This window comes from Salvia hispanica, chromosome 5 (assembly GCF_029641045.1).
Source record: "Salvia hispanica isolate PSC_SH4W2 chromosome 5, Shi_PSC_v1, whole genome shotgun sequence".
Classification (NCBI taxonomy): Eukaryota; Viridiplantae; Streptophyta; class Magnoliopsida; order Lamiales; family Lamiaceae; genus Salvia; species Salvia hispanica.
Window position 1 is genome coordinate 47,452,431 of NC_142696.1, and position 13,097 is coordinate 47,465,527.

General features: G+C 36.4%; 2 protein-coding genes across 2 annotated transcripts; one reads left to right on the forward strand and one right to left on the reverse strand.

Annotated features, from left to right (window-relative positions):
* Window positions 1–4,573: 4,573 nt before the first annotated feature.
* On the forward strand, window positions 4,574–5,323 carry LOC125190631 (protein LIGHT-DEPENDENT SHORT HYPOCOTYLS 10-like). The gene has a single exon (XM_048087981.2). It carries the CDS (start codon window positions 4,669–4,671, stop codon window positions 5,146–5,148), a length of 480 nt encoding a protein of 159 aa, XP_047943938.1. The 5' UTR covers window positions 4,574–4,668; the 3' UTR covers window positions 5,149–5,323.
* A 6,574-nt stretch (window positions 5,324–11,897) lies between these two features.
* LOC125188229 (trihelix transcription factor ENAP2-like) lies at window positions 11,898–12,893 on the reverse strand. The gene has a single exon (XM_048084991.2). It carries the CDS (start codon window positions 12,876–12,878, stop codon window positions 11,898–11,900), a length of 981 nt encoding a protein of 326 aa, XP_047940948.2. The 5' UTR covers window positions 12,879–12,893.
* Between the last annotated feature and the right edge of the window lie 204 nt (window positions 12,894–13,097).

Sequence of the window (13,097 nt, forward strand, 5' to 3'; positions counted from 1 at the left end):
CACCACCTTGAAAGGTGGGCTGGCGGTGTCGAGTCGGGCTCGAAACGCACGAAGCACACGGCGCGTGGCCACTACTCGTCTAGTGATGGCGGGGAAGGAAACACCTCACGTGAGGGCACGCCAACCGATGATACAGGGGGTCTTCTTCCGGTTCACGGCGTCGGCCGCAAGGGACCAAGGCGGCGAAGGCGGCGAGAGGGAGAGGGAGAGGGAGGGGCCGCGGCGAATCAAGCCAGGCGGGCTCGGGCTCGGGCTCGGGCTCCGGCACGGGCACGGGCACGGGCTCGAACACCCCAATGTCCATGTACATGGTCGCCACGATGGCTGACCTTTCAAAAATGACTCCTGCCCAAGTTTCAGCCCACATGGACGGAATTGAGTTTATGAAAGCTCAACTTGGTATAGGAAATCAATCTAACTTGGGTGCACCGCCGACTTCGGGGGACGATGATTCACCGGCGGAGTAGTTTTTATAGTTTAATTTAGAGTATTTTAATTATGTATTTTTTTTATTTTTTAGGATTTTAAATTATGTATTTTTTATTTTTTTTAGATTTTTAAATTGTAATTTTTATTTTATTTAATGAAGTGTGTTTTTATTAAATGAATTTGTTGAAATTAAAAATAAAAAATGAAATTGAATGAATAGTTAAGAGACGGTTAAGAGATGGAGGGATGCAGGTGTTGTCTCTTAGTTAAGAGATGAGCTAAAAAGTACAGTGGAGCCTATGAATAGTTAAGAGATGAGACGGTTAAGAGACGGATAAGAGACAGGGACGCGCATGGCCTTAGCTATCAATAAGGTAATATGTCCAATTGAGAACACTTTATTACATTTAATGGCTCTTTGGGCTAAACAAATGGAAATGACTCTTAAAAGCTTTATTGAATTTGAGAGTAGTGTGAATGTACTTTTAAGAAAAAAAAGTTTGGGCCAATAGTGTTCATGGGTTTTTACTTTATGCAGGCCTAAAATATTATTTTTGGGCTTGAGTGATTTTAGTTGGGCCAGAAACAATATATGGCCCAACATCAAAATATTTCAATGGATAATTATATTCCTAACCCTCAGTTTTACTAATATTCTCGCTTAAAATTAAAAAGATAAAGTGCAAATTAATTGCCCAAAAATTATGAAATTTGATTATATTATTATGTTTTATTCAGTAGCTTTAAAAATCATACGGAAAAATCATATAGTAGTATGATTTTATTTCCAATTATTAATAGCAAAAAGATCGTGTCTCCTACGTGTAATGTACTGTTGATGTTGTTCAACCAAACACCATCGTTTTATTCAGTAATAGATGACACCGTTTTACATCAGCGGTGGCGTCAATGTATAACTTTACATCTATTATTATAGTAGCATATATGATTTCACCCAAAATATCATCGTGATATAATATTTGCTAACAAATCCAAATTTCATGTTTTTCCGACTATTTGCGAAGTGTAGTAGGCAATTTTCGCGAAAATAAGTACTCCCTCCGTTCCATTGAAGATGACCACTTTCCTTTTTGGTTTGTCCCAATCAAGATGACTCATTACTTAAAATAAAAACACTTTACTCTCTCCTCTTAATTACCACACAAAATATAATTACATAAAATCTCGTGCCGCCCAAGGAAGGGGTCATCTTCCTAGGGACGGAGGGAGTAAAAGATAATGTTAAATATACTAATTTACCCTATAACCTATCAAGAGCTAGTAGAATCGTATGCCAATAATGTCGATGTTCAATTATTTGGTTGATATGAAATCAATCCAACTATTATAATGAACATCAAGAATTCAGCAGACGATCGGTAGTTTTCTTGATTAATTTCGTGGTTGTAGGATAAGGTCTCCATTTCTGAATGTGACAATACAAATAAGGTCAGCGCCCATGGTCAAAACCGCCCCAATTTTGGTTTGTTTTGAAAAAAAAAGAGATTTATATTAAGAACAATAAACACTCTAATGTTAAATTTAAAAATTGTCATGAATATTTTAAACACACTGTAATATTTATTCATAAAAATATTTACTTTTATTTGTTAACATTATTACTTTTCAATAATACAATATAAATGTGAGAGAGTTTTTTCACTTTTTTGTCTACAATTAATTTTCATTAAAGTTGCACCATGTTACATAACTAATGGTTTAATATTTTTAACTGAATATGTTTTTCTTCAAAAATTAGATTAAAGTGTAATAATTTGGAGGTTGAGGAAAAGTTTAATCTTTTGAAGGCTAAGGGTGTGGATCAAGGATGGTGTCTGGAGTTTCCACTTTCATACGGGCAATATATGAGGAGGACTTATTGGATCAAGGGTGATGTCTGGAGTTCCACTTTCATACGGGCAATATATGAGGACTTACTTAAAATTAGTAGGACCGGACACAAATAAAGAACCAAGCCTCTTCTTGAAGGGTGACGCAAATGTGACATTATGGACTCGTATCCCTCACCTCTGGTGAGTTGTGGTTCTTCAACTTTGTTGTCACCTGTTATTCTGTTCTATTTTTTTTTTCTTTTGTTTGGAGGGTGCCCATCTTGAACTTGTTTGATTGATTATTTCTTGTCTATGTGTGCTTAGTTTTATTTGTTCTTGTGTCTTTCATTTTATGAAAAAAGGTGTAATGTAGTTGTAGGAGTTAGTAAAGCTCATATATTCTCATATAGTTATGTATATTTTGGTATTTTCATGTATGTGTGTTTTTTTATATACAAATATAGGTATATATTACTATTGACATTGGCAGACAAGTGGGAAATTGTCGTACAAGCCAGTGGGGAATGGGGATCATGAGTATTGACATTTCCTCAAGCACCACTTCACAACTACTCGAGGATGCTTGTGGTTTGTGTCTCTCATCTTTGAATTTTTATTATTTATTTGTATGAAAAGGAGATACAATATTAATCTTAGAATATACAACTATATCTATTACTAGCAATTCATATGAAACACTAGTATCTATCATTGTTTGGATGTTTATTTGAAGACATTATCATTCAAATGTGGAGTCTCGATGGGATGTGTTGATTCGTTTGTTGATGTCTAGTTTGATCGCTTTGTGTTTTCCTTTATCATCTTTCTTTAACGATAGCTCCCTTGCTAGCTTTTTTGGGAGGGGTTTATTTTTGGCTCGAAAATTTTTGCTTTATTTCGTTCGATAGTATAAATTGTTGAGATTAAACAAGCTTAATTTATTTTGGGAGTACTTAAGTATTTTTTTTTAAAAAAAAAAACTCAAGAGTAATTGCAATTCATGTACATTATTTTTATGCTACAACAACAAATATCTCTTCACACATCATCTACGTATAAAATTGAAGTGTTTATATATTGACCTAATGGTAGAATGGTTACTAGTTCAAAACTCATACATTCTAAGTCATAAAAATTTCAAATAATTAATACTAGTTCTCAACCAAAATTCAAAACACAAAGTTGCATCTTCTCATCATTTTTTCAGGAACAACAACATACAATTAGTTTCTATTCTAACTTCGATGCTTAAAAGTTAGATCGCTCATGATTTTGGTATATTAATATTAAGGATAAAAGACAGATCAGTATAGCTAGATCATAAATAATTCTCTATGGTTTGCATCTTACATGTCATTTCTTTATTTCAAATACTCCACGTCATCTTATAAGTCGGATTTCCAAGATAGAAGTACTCCATGGTAAATTTGTAGATAATGCATCTAGTTTATAGTAGTATAAAACTGAAACAATTGTGGGCCACAGTCACTATAGAAAAATATAAAAAACACAATATATAGTTAGATTCTATCCGCATAATTATAAAATAGGCCAAACCTAAGATGATCAAAATAGATATGTAAAAAATAATAGCTAGCCACCAACTTAATTTTAATAAAATATAGTAGTAGTTGATTTATTTTTTTTAATTTTTGGATCAAAATGCCCTTTGAGTTTATTTGTATTTATATTTTTTTCTCTCACATACTATATCGCCCTAGTTCACTTATCTATCTTCAGCATTATCCTACTACCGCTAGAATTGTCACTGTTATTGTCACCACACAGTGTCAGACTATGAATTTGTGATATGCACCGACCAATTCTTACCTTTCATTCCAAACTTTAATTTGGTATTCATACAATGCAAGTTTGACAAGTGTGGTATGAATTCGGCCGAATTTATACCAAATTTGCCAGACCTACGCATGTCTGGTAATCCCGGTACGAAGGTAAGACAAAGAAGGATCGACGAGCGACCGATGATCATAGGCAGGTTTAAGGTGGAACGACGACCATGGTCTGTGTAAATACATGAGAAAACGTTTAAAAACGAAAGAAAAATCATACATTTTCAATTCGCCCGAGATACATAGGTATTATTTTCGTCCGAAAAAAAAACAATAAACCTACCACACTTCATTAAAAACTATATGTTGACACACATCTATAGTTTTTCACTATTGCCACATTATCAAAATCACGTGTGTAAAGCCCCAATTCCCCCAAATTCACCATTTCAAAAATTAATGGAGAAAAGATAATAAGAAAGCAACACATTTGGTGGCCCATTGCATGTCAACTCAATAGTCCTTTCTTCCCTTCTTCCCTCTCCCCTCCAAACTTGCCCTATTTAGCATCAAAACACACACACACACACAACAAAAAAACCTCCTCAAAACCACCAATGGACCGCGGCAAGGATCCAGCCTCCGAGCCCTCCTCCGCCCCGAGCCGCTACGAGTCTCAGAAGCGCCGCGACTGGAACACCTTCGGCCAGTTCCTCCGCAGCCAGCAGCCCCCGGCGGAGCTCCACCGCTGCACCAGCGCCCACGTGCTCGAATTCATGCGGTATTTGGATCAGTTCGGGAAGACCAAGGTCCATTTACAGGGCTGCGTCTTCTACGGGCAGCCCGAGCCCCCCGCGCCCTGCACCTGCCCCCTCAGGCAGGCGTGGGGCAGCCTCGACGCCCTCGTGGGGCGCCTCCGGGCGGCCTACGAGGAGCACGGAGGCCCCCCCGAGACGAACCCCTTCGCCAGCGGCGAAATTAGGGTTTATCTCAGGGAGGTGAAGGAGTTTCAGGCCAAGGCAAGAGGGGTTTCTTTCAAGAAGAAGAAGAAGTCCGGTGCTGGGAAGAGCGATGATCAGTCGACTTCCTCGTCGTGAGAAGACTTGTCTCGTATCGATTGTGTAAGACAACTGATGCGAGGTTTATTAAATTAAATTGAACCGTCTCCTCTTATAATAACTTAAAATTTTTTGGGATAACTTCTGTTCTGATGTTTGGTCTGTAACATATGTTAAGTACTTTTCGAATATATGTAGATTCGAATTCGATTCATTTGCAGATGGCTCGGTGTTCAACTTTATATGCCGAAATCGTTGATATATATTGACTATAAGAAAACTTGTTTCGTATCGATTATGTAAAACAACATACAACTATCTCTCCTCTTAGTATTCAAATATATGTAGAGTCGATTGATTTGCAGATGACTCGGTATTTCACTTTTTATGTTAAAATCGTTGATATAAATTAATTATAGAAAACTTGTTTCATATTGATCGTGTAAAGTAACATATGTGATGTTTATAGACTAAATGAGCGTCTTTCTTATAAGCTCATTTTTGGAATGAATTCTTGTTTGATTTGTGATGTTTACAAATACATATGCAAAATTGAGTACTTTGCAAATTGATTCAGTGTTTCACTTTCTATTTCAAAATCATTGATATAAATTGACTAAATTTGTGAATTTCATTTTACATCGAACATTCTAGCTAGTGCTAATCAGAATGTATATTATTGATGATGATATCAATTTAATTATGCAGTTTTCAAAATATTTTAATTTATGCAATATATATGTTGATGATGTTATTTTATGCGATCTATATTCAAAGAAAAACAGAAGCCAAAATGAAATCAAGAAACCCTAAAACATGAACATGAACTCTTCTTGCAAAACCATCAATTTTTCAGGTGAAATAAAGTACTATACATTTTTAAGGATGACTTTGTCCAAATTTATGCAGGCAGAAATTTTCAACCGATCATCAAAGAAGAGGGAGAAAAACACACATTCACACACATAGTACTAATATGTAGTAAGATTCCCCACCAAAAATGAGTAGCAATAGTATTTTCATGTCAGCCTTCCATTTCGTGAGCATCTTTTGAGATTGTGGCAGATCTTTTGCCCCCACAAATAGTCAATCGTGTTAGAGGGTAAGTGGTATATGTTAATTAAATCAAGAATGGGACACATATATCATAGTATTAAATAAATTATTAATATACTTCATCTACTTTTGTTAATTGGTGATATGCAACAAACCAATCAAATCAAAAGATATTGTATTTTAGACCATGCACATTTCTCATCATTGGCCATTTGGGTGTGTACGAGAAATCATAAATATATGTGGTTTATTTAAGAGATATTTGTTGCTAAAATCATGAAATTTTAATTTTTTAAATTTATTTTTTCCATAAGGAATTATTAAGGTGAAATTAAAGTCTAGCTAAAAATTTAAAATGCCAACAAAGACAAAACGTAGAACAAACTAAATTAAACGACATCGTGTTGTAGTCCTTGAGCATTTGGCACTCCTCCGAACCCGAACTTGGCACCCAAATCTACACATGATTTCAACACATGGTCAAGTCTTTCTCATTAGTTATGCGCTTCATCAATATTAATACATATAGGGGTCGTTCAATTGCCATATAACTTGTGACTATAAGTCATGTCTATTTTTTATCACATATTTGTTATTACACATAGGGGTGATCGACCGCCATGTTTACATATTACTGGAGGTCATGACTATTTTTATCTCTTGTTCGGTTGTCTTTTTCGCAAAAATTCAGCTAGTAAAACTGTATCTTGAACTATTTTTACAGTGTCGAGATTATATTGTGGAGTATCTCAAAATTATCAACCTCATATTCAACCATGTAACTAATTTAATTCCTAAAAACCTGGCCTCATTTTGACTTATTTTATATTGTAATTCATCATTACCTTGTCTAATGAATCGAAGACTACAATAAAAGTCTCCTCAACTTCTATTTACTCAAAAGTTTTTGCCGTGAAATGAGTAAAGAAAACCGAAACTTCATAAATTGCCATTCAAATGTCGAAAGTTATTTAACAAATTTCAATTCATACAAAAGTTCATGATTTTAGAAGAAATTAGCCATTTATTTCAAAACAACTTGAGATTTTGTCGTGAAAAGCCACACCAGCTCGATTAAGACATAACTCTTTATCGGTAAAAAAAATATAGTAAGAAAAATTTAAACTTCGCGAATTCATTTAAATTTTGAAAAATATCAGATAACCAAAATTAGTCCAAAGTTTACAATCTTAGGTCCAATTATTCCTTTAATTAATCACACCATAAGATTCTGTTGTCAAAAGCACCAATAATATTAATGATCCCCCACTAATAATAACTTTCTTTACTCAATAACTATAAAAAGTGAGCTAGGACAATTCATAAATTAGAATTTGAATGCCTAATTCTCTTTACATCGATCTTTAGTAGATTGCCCTCTGTCTGTTTAGATTTTGTGGGACAACTCAATTATTCAATTTTGTCCTAATGCTTCTATTTTCCTGTAATCCAAAACCAAAACATCCTGAATTTCATAAGGTTGATTATTCCCACTTTGAAAATTTATTTCAATGAGTGCAGGCTTTGTACTATTTTTCAGATATAATAGATAAATTACTTCAAATGAACTTCATACTAAATTTGCTCTAACTGGTAAAAAAGTAGACATCGTTTGGTTTGTATAGTATTATAAATATTACTATATTAGTATGAATAACCAATGACTAATGGTTTTGTTTGTTTGATTTGAAGAGTTTGAAATATAATAACATTGTGACAAATTGAAATAAAAGAGACTAACTAATTATTTATAGATATTTTTAAAAAATCACTATTAAAAAAATTAATATATTGGGCCATGTTATAATGTTACAACATTCGGCCCTTCACAATTTTTTATATGTGTGTGTACGTTGTATTTTGTTTTATTAGATGTCACTTAGGGTTAATTATAGGGTTTTTGGCTTTTTAAACTAAAACTTTTTCTCGAATTCCGGTTTCTCCCATGAACTATGAGATTTGTTTTTAAAACCACGAACTTTCATTTCGCTAGGATTTTTCCCCGGCGGGTCAACGGCGAAACCCGGGTTGTCTACATGTCAATTTTAATCCTATTTGTCACTAAATTGATTACTTGGATCCTATTTGGCACAATATTACATACAATCACAATTATTACATAACAAATGACAAATTTTGAATAAACAAAACAAACTTTAACATTTTGAATTATGCTATTCGGGTCAGAAATGTGCTATTCCGGTCGGGTTGGAAAAATCCTAACGAAATGAAAGTTCGTGGCTTTAAAAACAAATCTCATAGTTCATGGGAAAAACCGGAATTCGGAGAAAAGTTTTGGTTTAAAAAGCCAAAAACCCTTAATTATATTATTGGGATAACTCAACGCCACGCCTACCCACGAATTTGCAATTTCATACAGTATTTAAAATTTTTAAACATCGTTATTATCTTTTTATTACTTAATTGTTTCGAATCACATCTATAAAACTATATAGTTACAATTATATCACCGAGTCGGCTTATGCCTCCTTATCGATATATGTAGGACGAATTTTGCTGAAAAATTTGTAGTATATTGTAATTATAGTTAACATTTAAAATATGTATGATGAAATTTTGATTATATAAACTATCAATCCATTTGAACTCAAATTGAGGATCTATTGTTACTTTCAGGGAAAAAAAATTTAAAAGTCAATATATAAGGGCCTATAAAGAAATAGCTTTGTGGACTATGATTACCCAACATAAAAACATATTTCAACAGGCCCAAATGTCCTGGCCTGTTTTGTATTTACTCTCGTTTTCAAATATGTTGGGCTAGACAACATAATTATACATTATCTTTTGCAAGTTCTATCATTGGATGTAATTCAATTTTTAGGAAAAAATATAAAAACTATTCAAAATTGGTGTATCTCATTTTTTTTAAAGTTAGGAGATTATTAACATTGCAATTATGAACTTTGGATAATTTTGGTTGGTTTAGTTTCTTTTAAAATTTGAATGATAATTGATAAATATGAATATTTTATCTTTTTTTTTTTAATGAAATCAAGTTGCCCTAAGATCAAAACTGATGTGGGAAAATAGAACACTATGATGGATAATAAACCGCTCGATGCTATACAATTTTAATTCTCTTTATTTCACATTTTTGGTATTTATCAAAAGATTCAAAACGTTCCCATTTTGATTGATTTTTTTTGGTGGCATCATTTTCTATCCTTTTTTAATAATTATGAAGCTTACTCAAGTCATGATTCGATGACAAGCCAAGAGTTCAAAAGTACAAGCGAATCAGTGTCACAACAAAAACAGAAGCAGAAAGAGAAAAAAAATAGCAAAGAAAAGCTGAGGCCAGGGGCGGCTACAACCACCTCACAATCCTTACATAACCAAGAACTAACCATAGCAAAAAATTAAAAGATCGTTCAAGAAAACACAACACGTGCTGCAACCGATGCCAAACAGCAAGAACAACAAGAACCAAACAAAGCCTCCAAAGCAACAAGGGCCTAGGCAAACGCAGCTTCACACCATTAAAAAGGGGGAAACAGTGGAAACGTAACAAAGCCACCTCCAAAATGCCATAGGCATTTTCTTGGATTCTTTGGTCCATTCCACGTTCTAATGTTGTTTTAAATCTTCTAGAACCTGATTAAGTGAAAAGAGAGAGGTCGGACACCAAAGTCTAATCCACATACCGAGCCACCAAAATAGACGCTTCTTTTGTATATCCCAACTGGGGTTGAGTTTCTAGAAAATCACCTTGTTTCGAATATTCCAAATCGACCATGATATGATATAAAATATGGACACCCACATCTTCTTGTCAAACTTACAGAAAGAAGAATCCATCCAAATATGGAAGCACGACCTTTAGCTCTCCTGGAATGCTAAAATATAGATTCTAGCGCTCACAACAAAAGTACCAAAGACTATTTAAGAATTTGCATGTGAAGGTAAAGTGTGCAATCGACTCTGCTCCTTCCTTGCACAATGCAATCATCCTCAATTTCTATCTTGGTACATAAATTTCAATTTAGGGGCAAAATAAATAATTGAAAAAAGGGAAATTGGTCTCTAAAACCATTAACTTTGTCAAAAATTTGGTATTTCCCATAAACTTTGAAATTGGTATATAATATCATGAACTTTACATTTTGTTTGGTATTTCCCAAACTCACCCAAATATGATATTTTAGTCAAAATCTTATTTAACGTAAGCAACCGTGATATGTTTTATAATATTTTAAACCACTTTTTTAAGTTCATAACATATAGGATAAAAAGTCACGTTGAAAACCATGTAGATTTAATTGTGTCAAGTATGATTAAAAAGCCTCGTAAGTTAGTCAAATATAGTAATAAACATGCCGTGGGAAATACCAAACAAAATGTAAAGTTCATGATACTATATACCAATTTCAAAGTTCATGGGAAATACCAAATTTTTGGCAAAGTTCATGGTTTTAGAGACCAATTTCCCTTGAAAAAATTGAAAGTTCGTTGATTATCATTCAAGCAAGAATTGGCGCAAAATTCTTGATTTTAGCGCAAATGGTATTCCTATTAAGTTTTTTTTTTACCAACAAATGGTATTTGATTTTGATAGAAATGTTCATGATCCAAAATGTTGACACTTTTAAGTTTTAACTTGACTGCATTTATTTGACCAAAATCTGAAAAAAAAAATCCCTTTAGCAAATTTGCATTATTTGCCAAGCCCAATTTCTAAATTTATATGATGTACTATGATGTAATTAGTCTAATTGCCATACAAGTCATTTTCAAAATTGCACACAAACTTTAAATAGATATCGAAACCATACGATAGCTTTCATTACAATATAAATATTCCAGTGGACTAAGTTAACACAAAAAAAAAACATTTCACAGTTTACCACTGTCACAAAAGTATTCCACCAACATAGTTTCATCATACCCAGTAATTATAGATTATAATCTAAAATTAGCAAAACCTGTACGTATATTAGCTACTACTACCAAGCTACTTGTATTTTCCAAAAGGATCAGACCATCACTTTGCCAAATCTTCCTCCAACTTCTCCAATTAACTGTCTGTTACACAAAAAATAAAATAAAATAAAATAAAAATAGTAAGAACATTTTCTAGGGAGAAGTAGTTGTGCGTCATGAGTTCGAATCCCACCAATGTAACCTTGAAGGGAGTCGAATCCAATGAAGAAACACATCGTAACGCTGTAAAAGTTCATTTACGAGACACTCCTTTTGTCCCCTATTAGATGCTATTTTGGTGTCTCCGCTAATGATAATTCGTTCATTCGATTTTTGATTGTTGGGGGACACATACTATTAGCTCATCTCATTCACATTCTACAACAAACTAGTACTGTGCAAGTGTGAGATTCACTTTACATTCCAATCATAACACACGTGTCACAGTGTGCCAATTTATTAAAACTAGTGTCGAAACCAAATATGACTTCCAAATGTAACACCTTATTCATAGCACTTGTGTCCCACAATTCATCCAACAATTTCAATGAATCCTATTTCATGCTTCAAAGGGAATTGATTATTTGTATTCACATTTTCCACCAAAGCCAAAGCCTAGACTTAAACATAGTGTTAACTACATCAAAAGCAACAACATCTTTTTCATATTCATGAACCTATAGTCCTGTGCATAAACGCAACTCAGTTGTTAAGACTCTTTTCCACTAACTCGGGCAAAGTGCAACTCAGTCGTTAAAACGATATTTTCAAGCAAGAGGAGAAACATACTAGTAATATTTTGGGAAGTGCTTGAGGTTGTCAAGCTGAACCTGAGCTCTAAGAAGCTCCAAATCCTTAGCAAACTGCATCCTCTGCTTCTCAAACTCCACCATCTGCCTCTGCTTCGCAACCTCAACTTTCTCATAGGTCTCGCCCAGGCTCATTATCGCGGCCGCCAGCATCCGGTACCCGTCCCGCCTCTCCGTTACGGCCTTCTTCCTCCTCTTGGCCGCGGCCGGCGACGGACGCTGGCCGCTGTCGCCGTACTCCTCCTCGCCCCGGCCGGCCTCCATCGCGGCCGCGGCGGCCGCCATCACGGAGAAGTTGCGCTCCGTGACGCCGCCGCCGGGGCCCGACCGCTTCGACCTGGGCCCCACCGGCACCGACCACGGGAGCCGCAGGAGGGGGCTCCGGTTAACCGCCGGCGAGATTTTCCGGCGGCCGGAGATCGGCTCCGGCGACGGCGACGGCGACGGAGACGGGGAGATCTCCGGCGGCGGGGAGATTTTCCGGCGGTGGCTTCTGTTTCCGCCGGCGGCGGCGGCGGATTTGGAGAAGGAGTCGCCGATGAGGGCGTCGAGGCTGCGGAAGTGGGGCCAGGAGGAGGCGTAGCGGCCGTTGGATTGGACGGATTTGGCCTTCTCGATCTTGTACTTCTTCTTGGTGGTGTCGATGCGGTTTTTGCACTGGACGTCGGAGCGGCGGAGCTTGGCGGCGTGGGCGGCGTTGACGGCGTCGGCGACCTCGCGCCACTGCTGCTGCCGGAGATTGCCGCGGTTCAGGGCGAGGTAGTGGGCCCCCCACGCGTCGATCAGGGTCCGCGTCGCCTCCTCCGACCAGCAATCCTCGCGGCCGGGGAAGGCGGCGGCGGATTTCGGCGGCGGCGGCGGCGGAGATGGGGAATCGGGCTTTGCCGGGGAGGGAGGGGCGGGATCTTCGGCGTCGGAGGGGGGGCGGCGGGGGGAGGGGGAGGGGGAAGGGGAGGACATGGCTGTAGCGGCGGCGACGGCGGAGGAGGAGGGGGAATTGGCGGTGGCGGTGGCGGTGCGGTAGAATTTTGAAAGAGGGGTTTTTTAGAATTGGGGGACCGATTTGGAGCCTCTTTATTTAACCGAATAAATTTTATTATTATTTTTATTTCTTTTTAATTATGTCGTGGCATGTTCCTACTACTGAGATGGAAACCAAGTTATTTTTTTCTTTTTTTA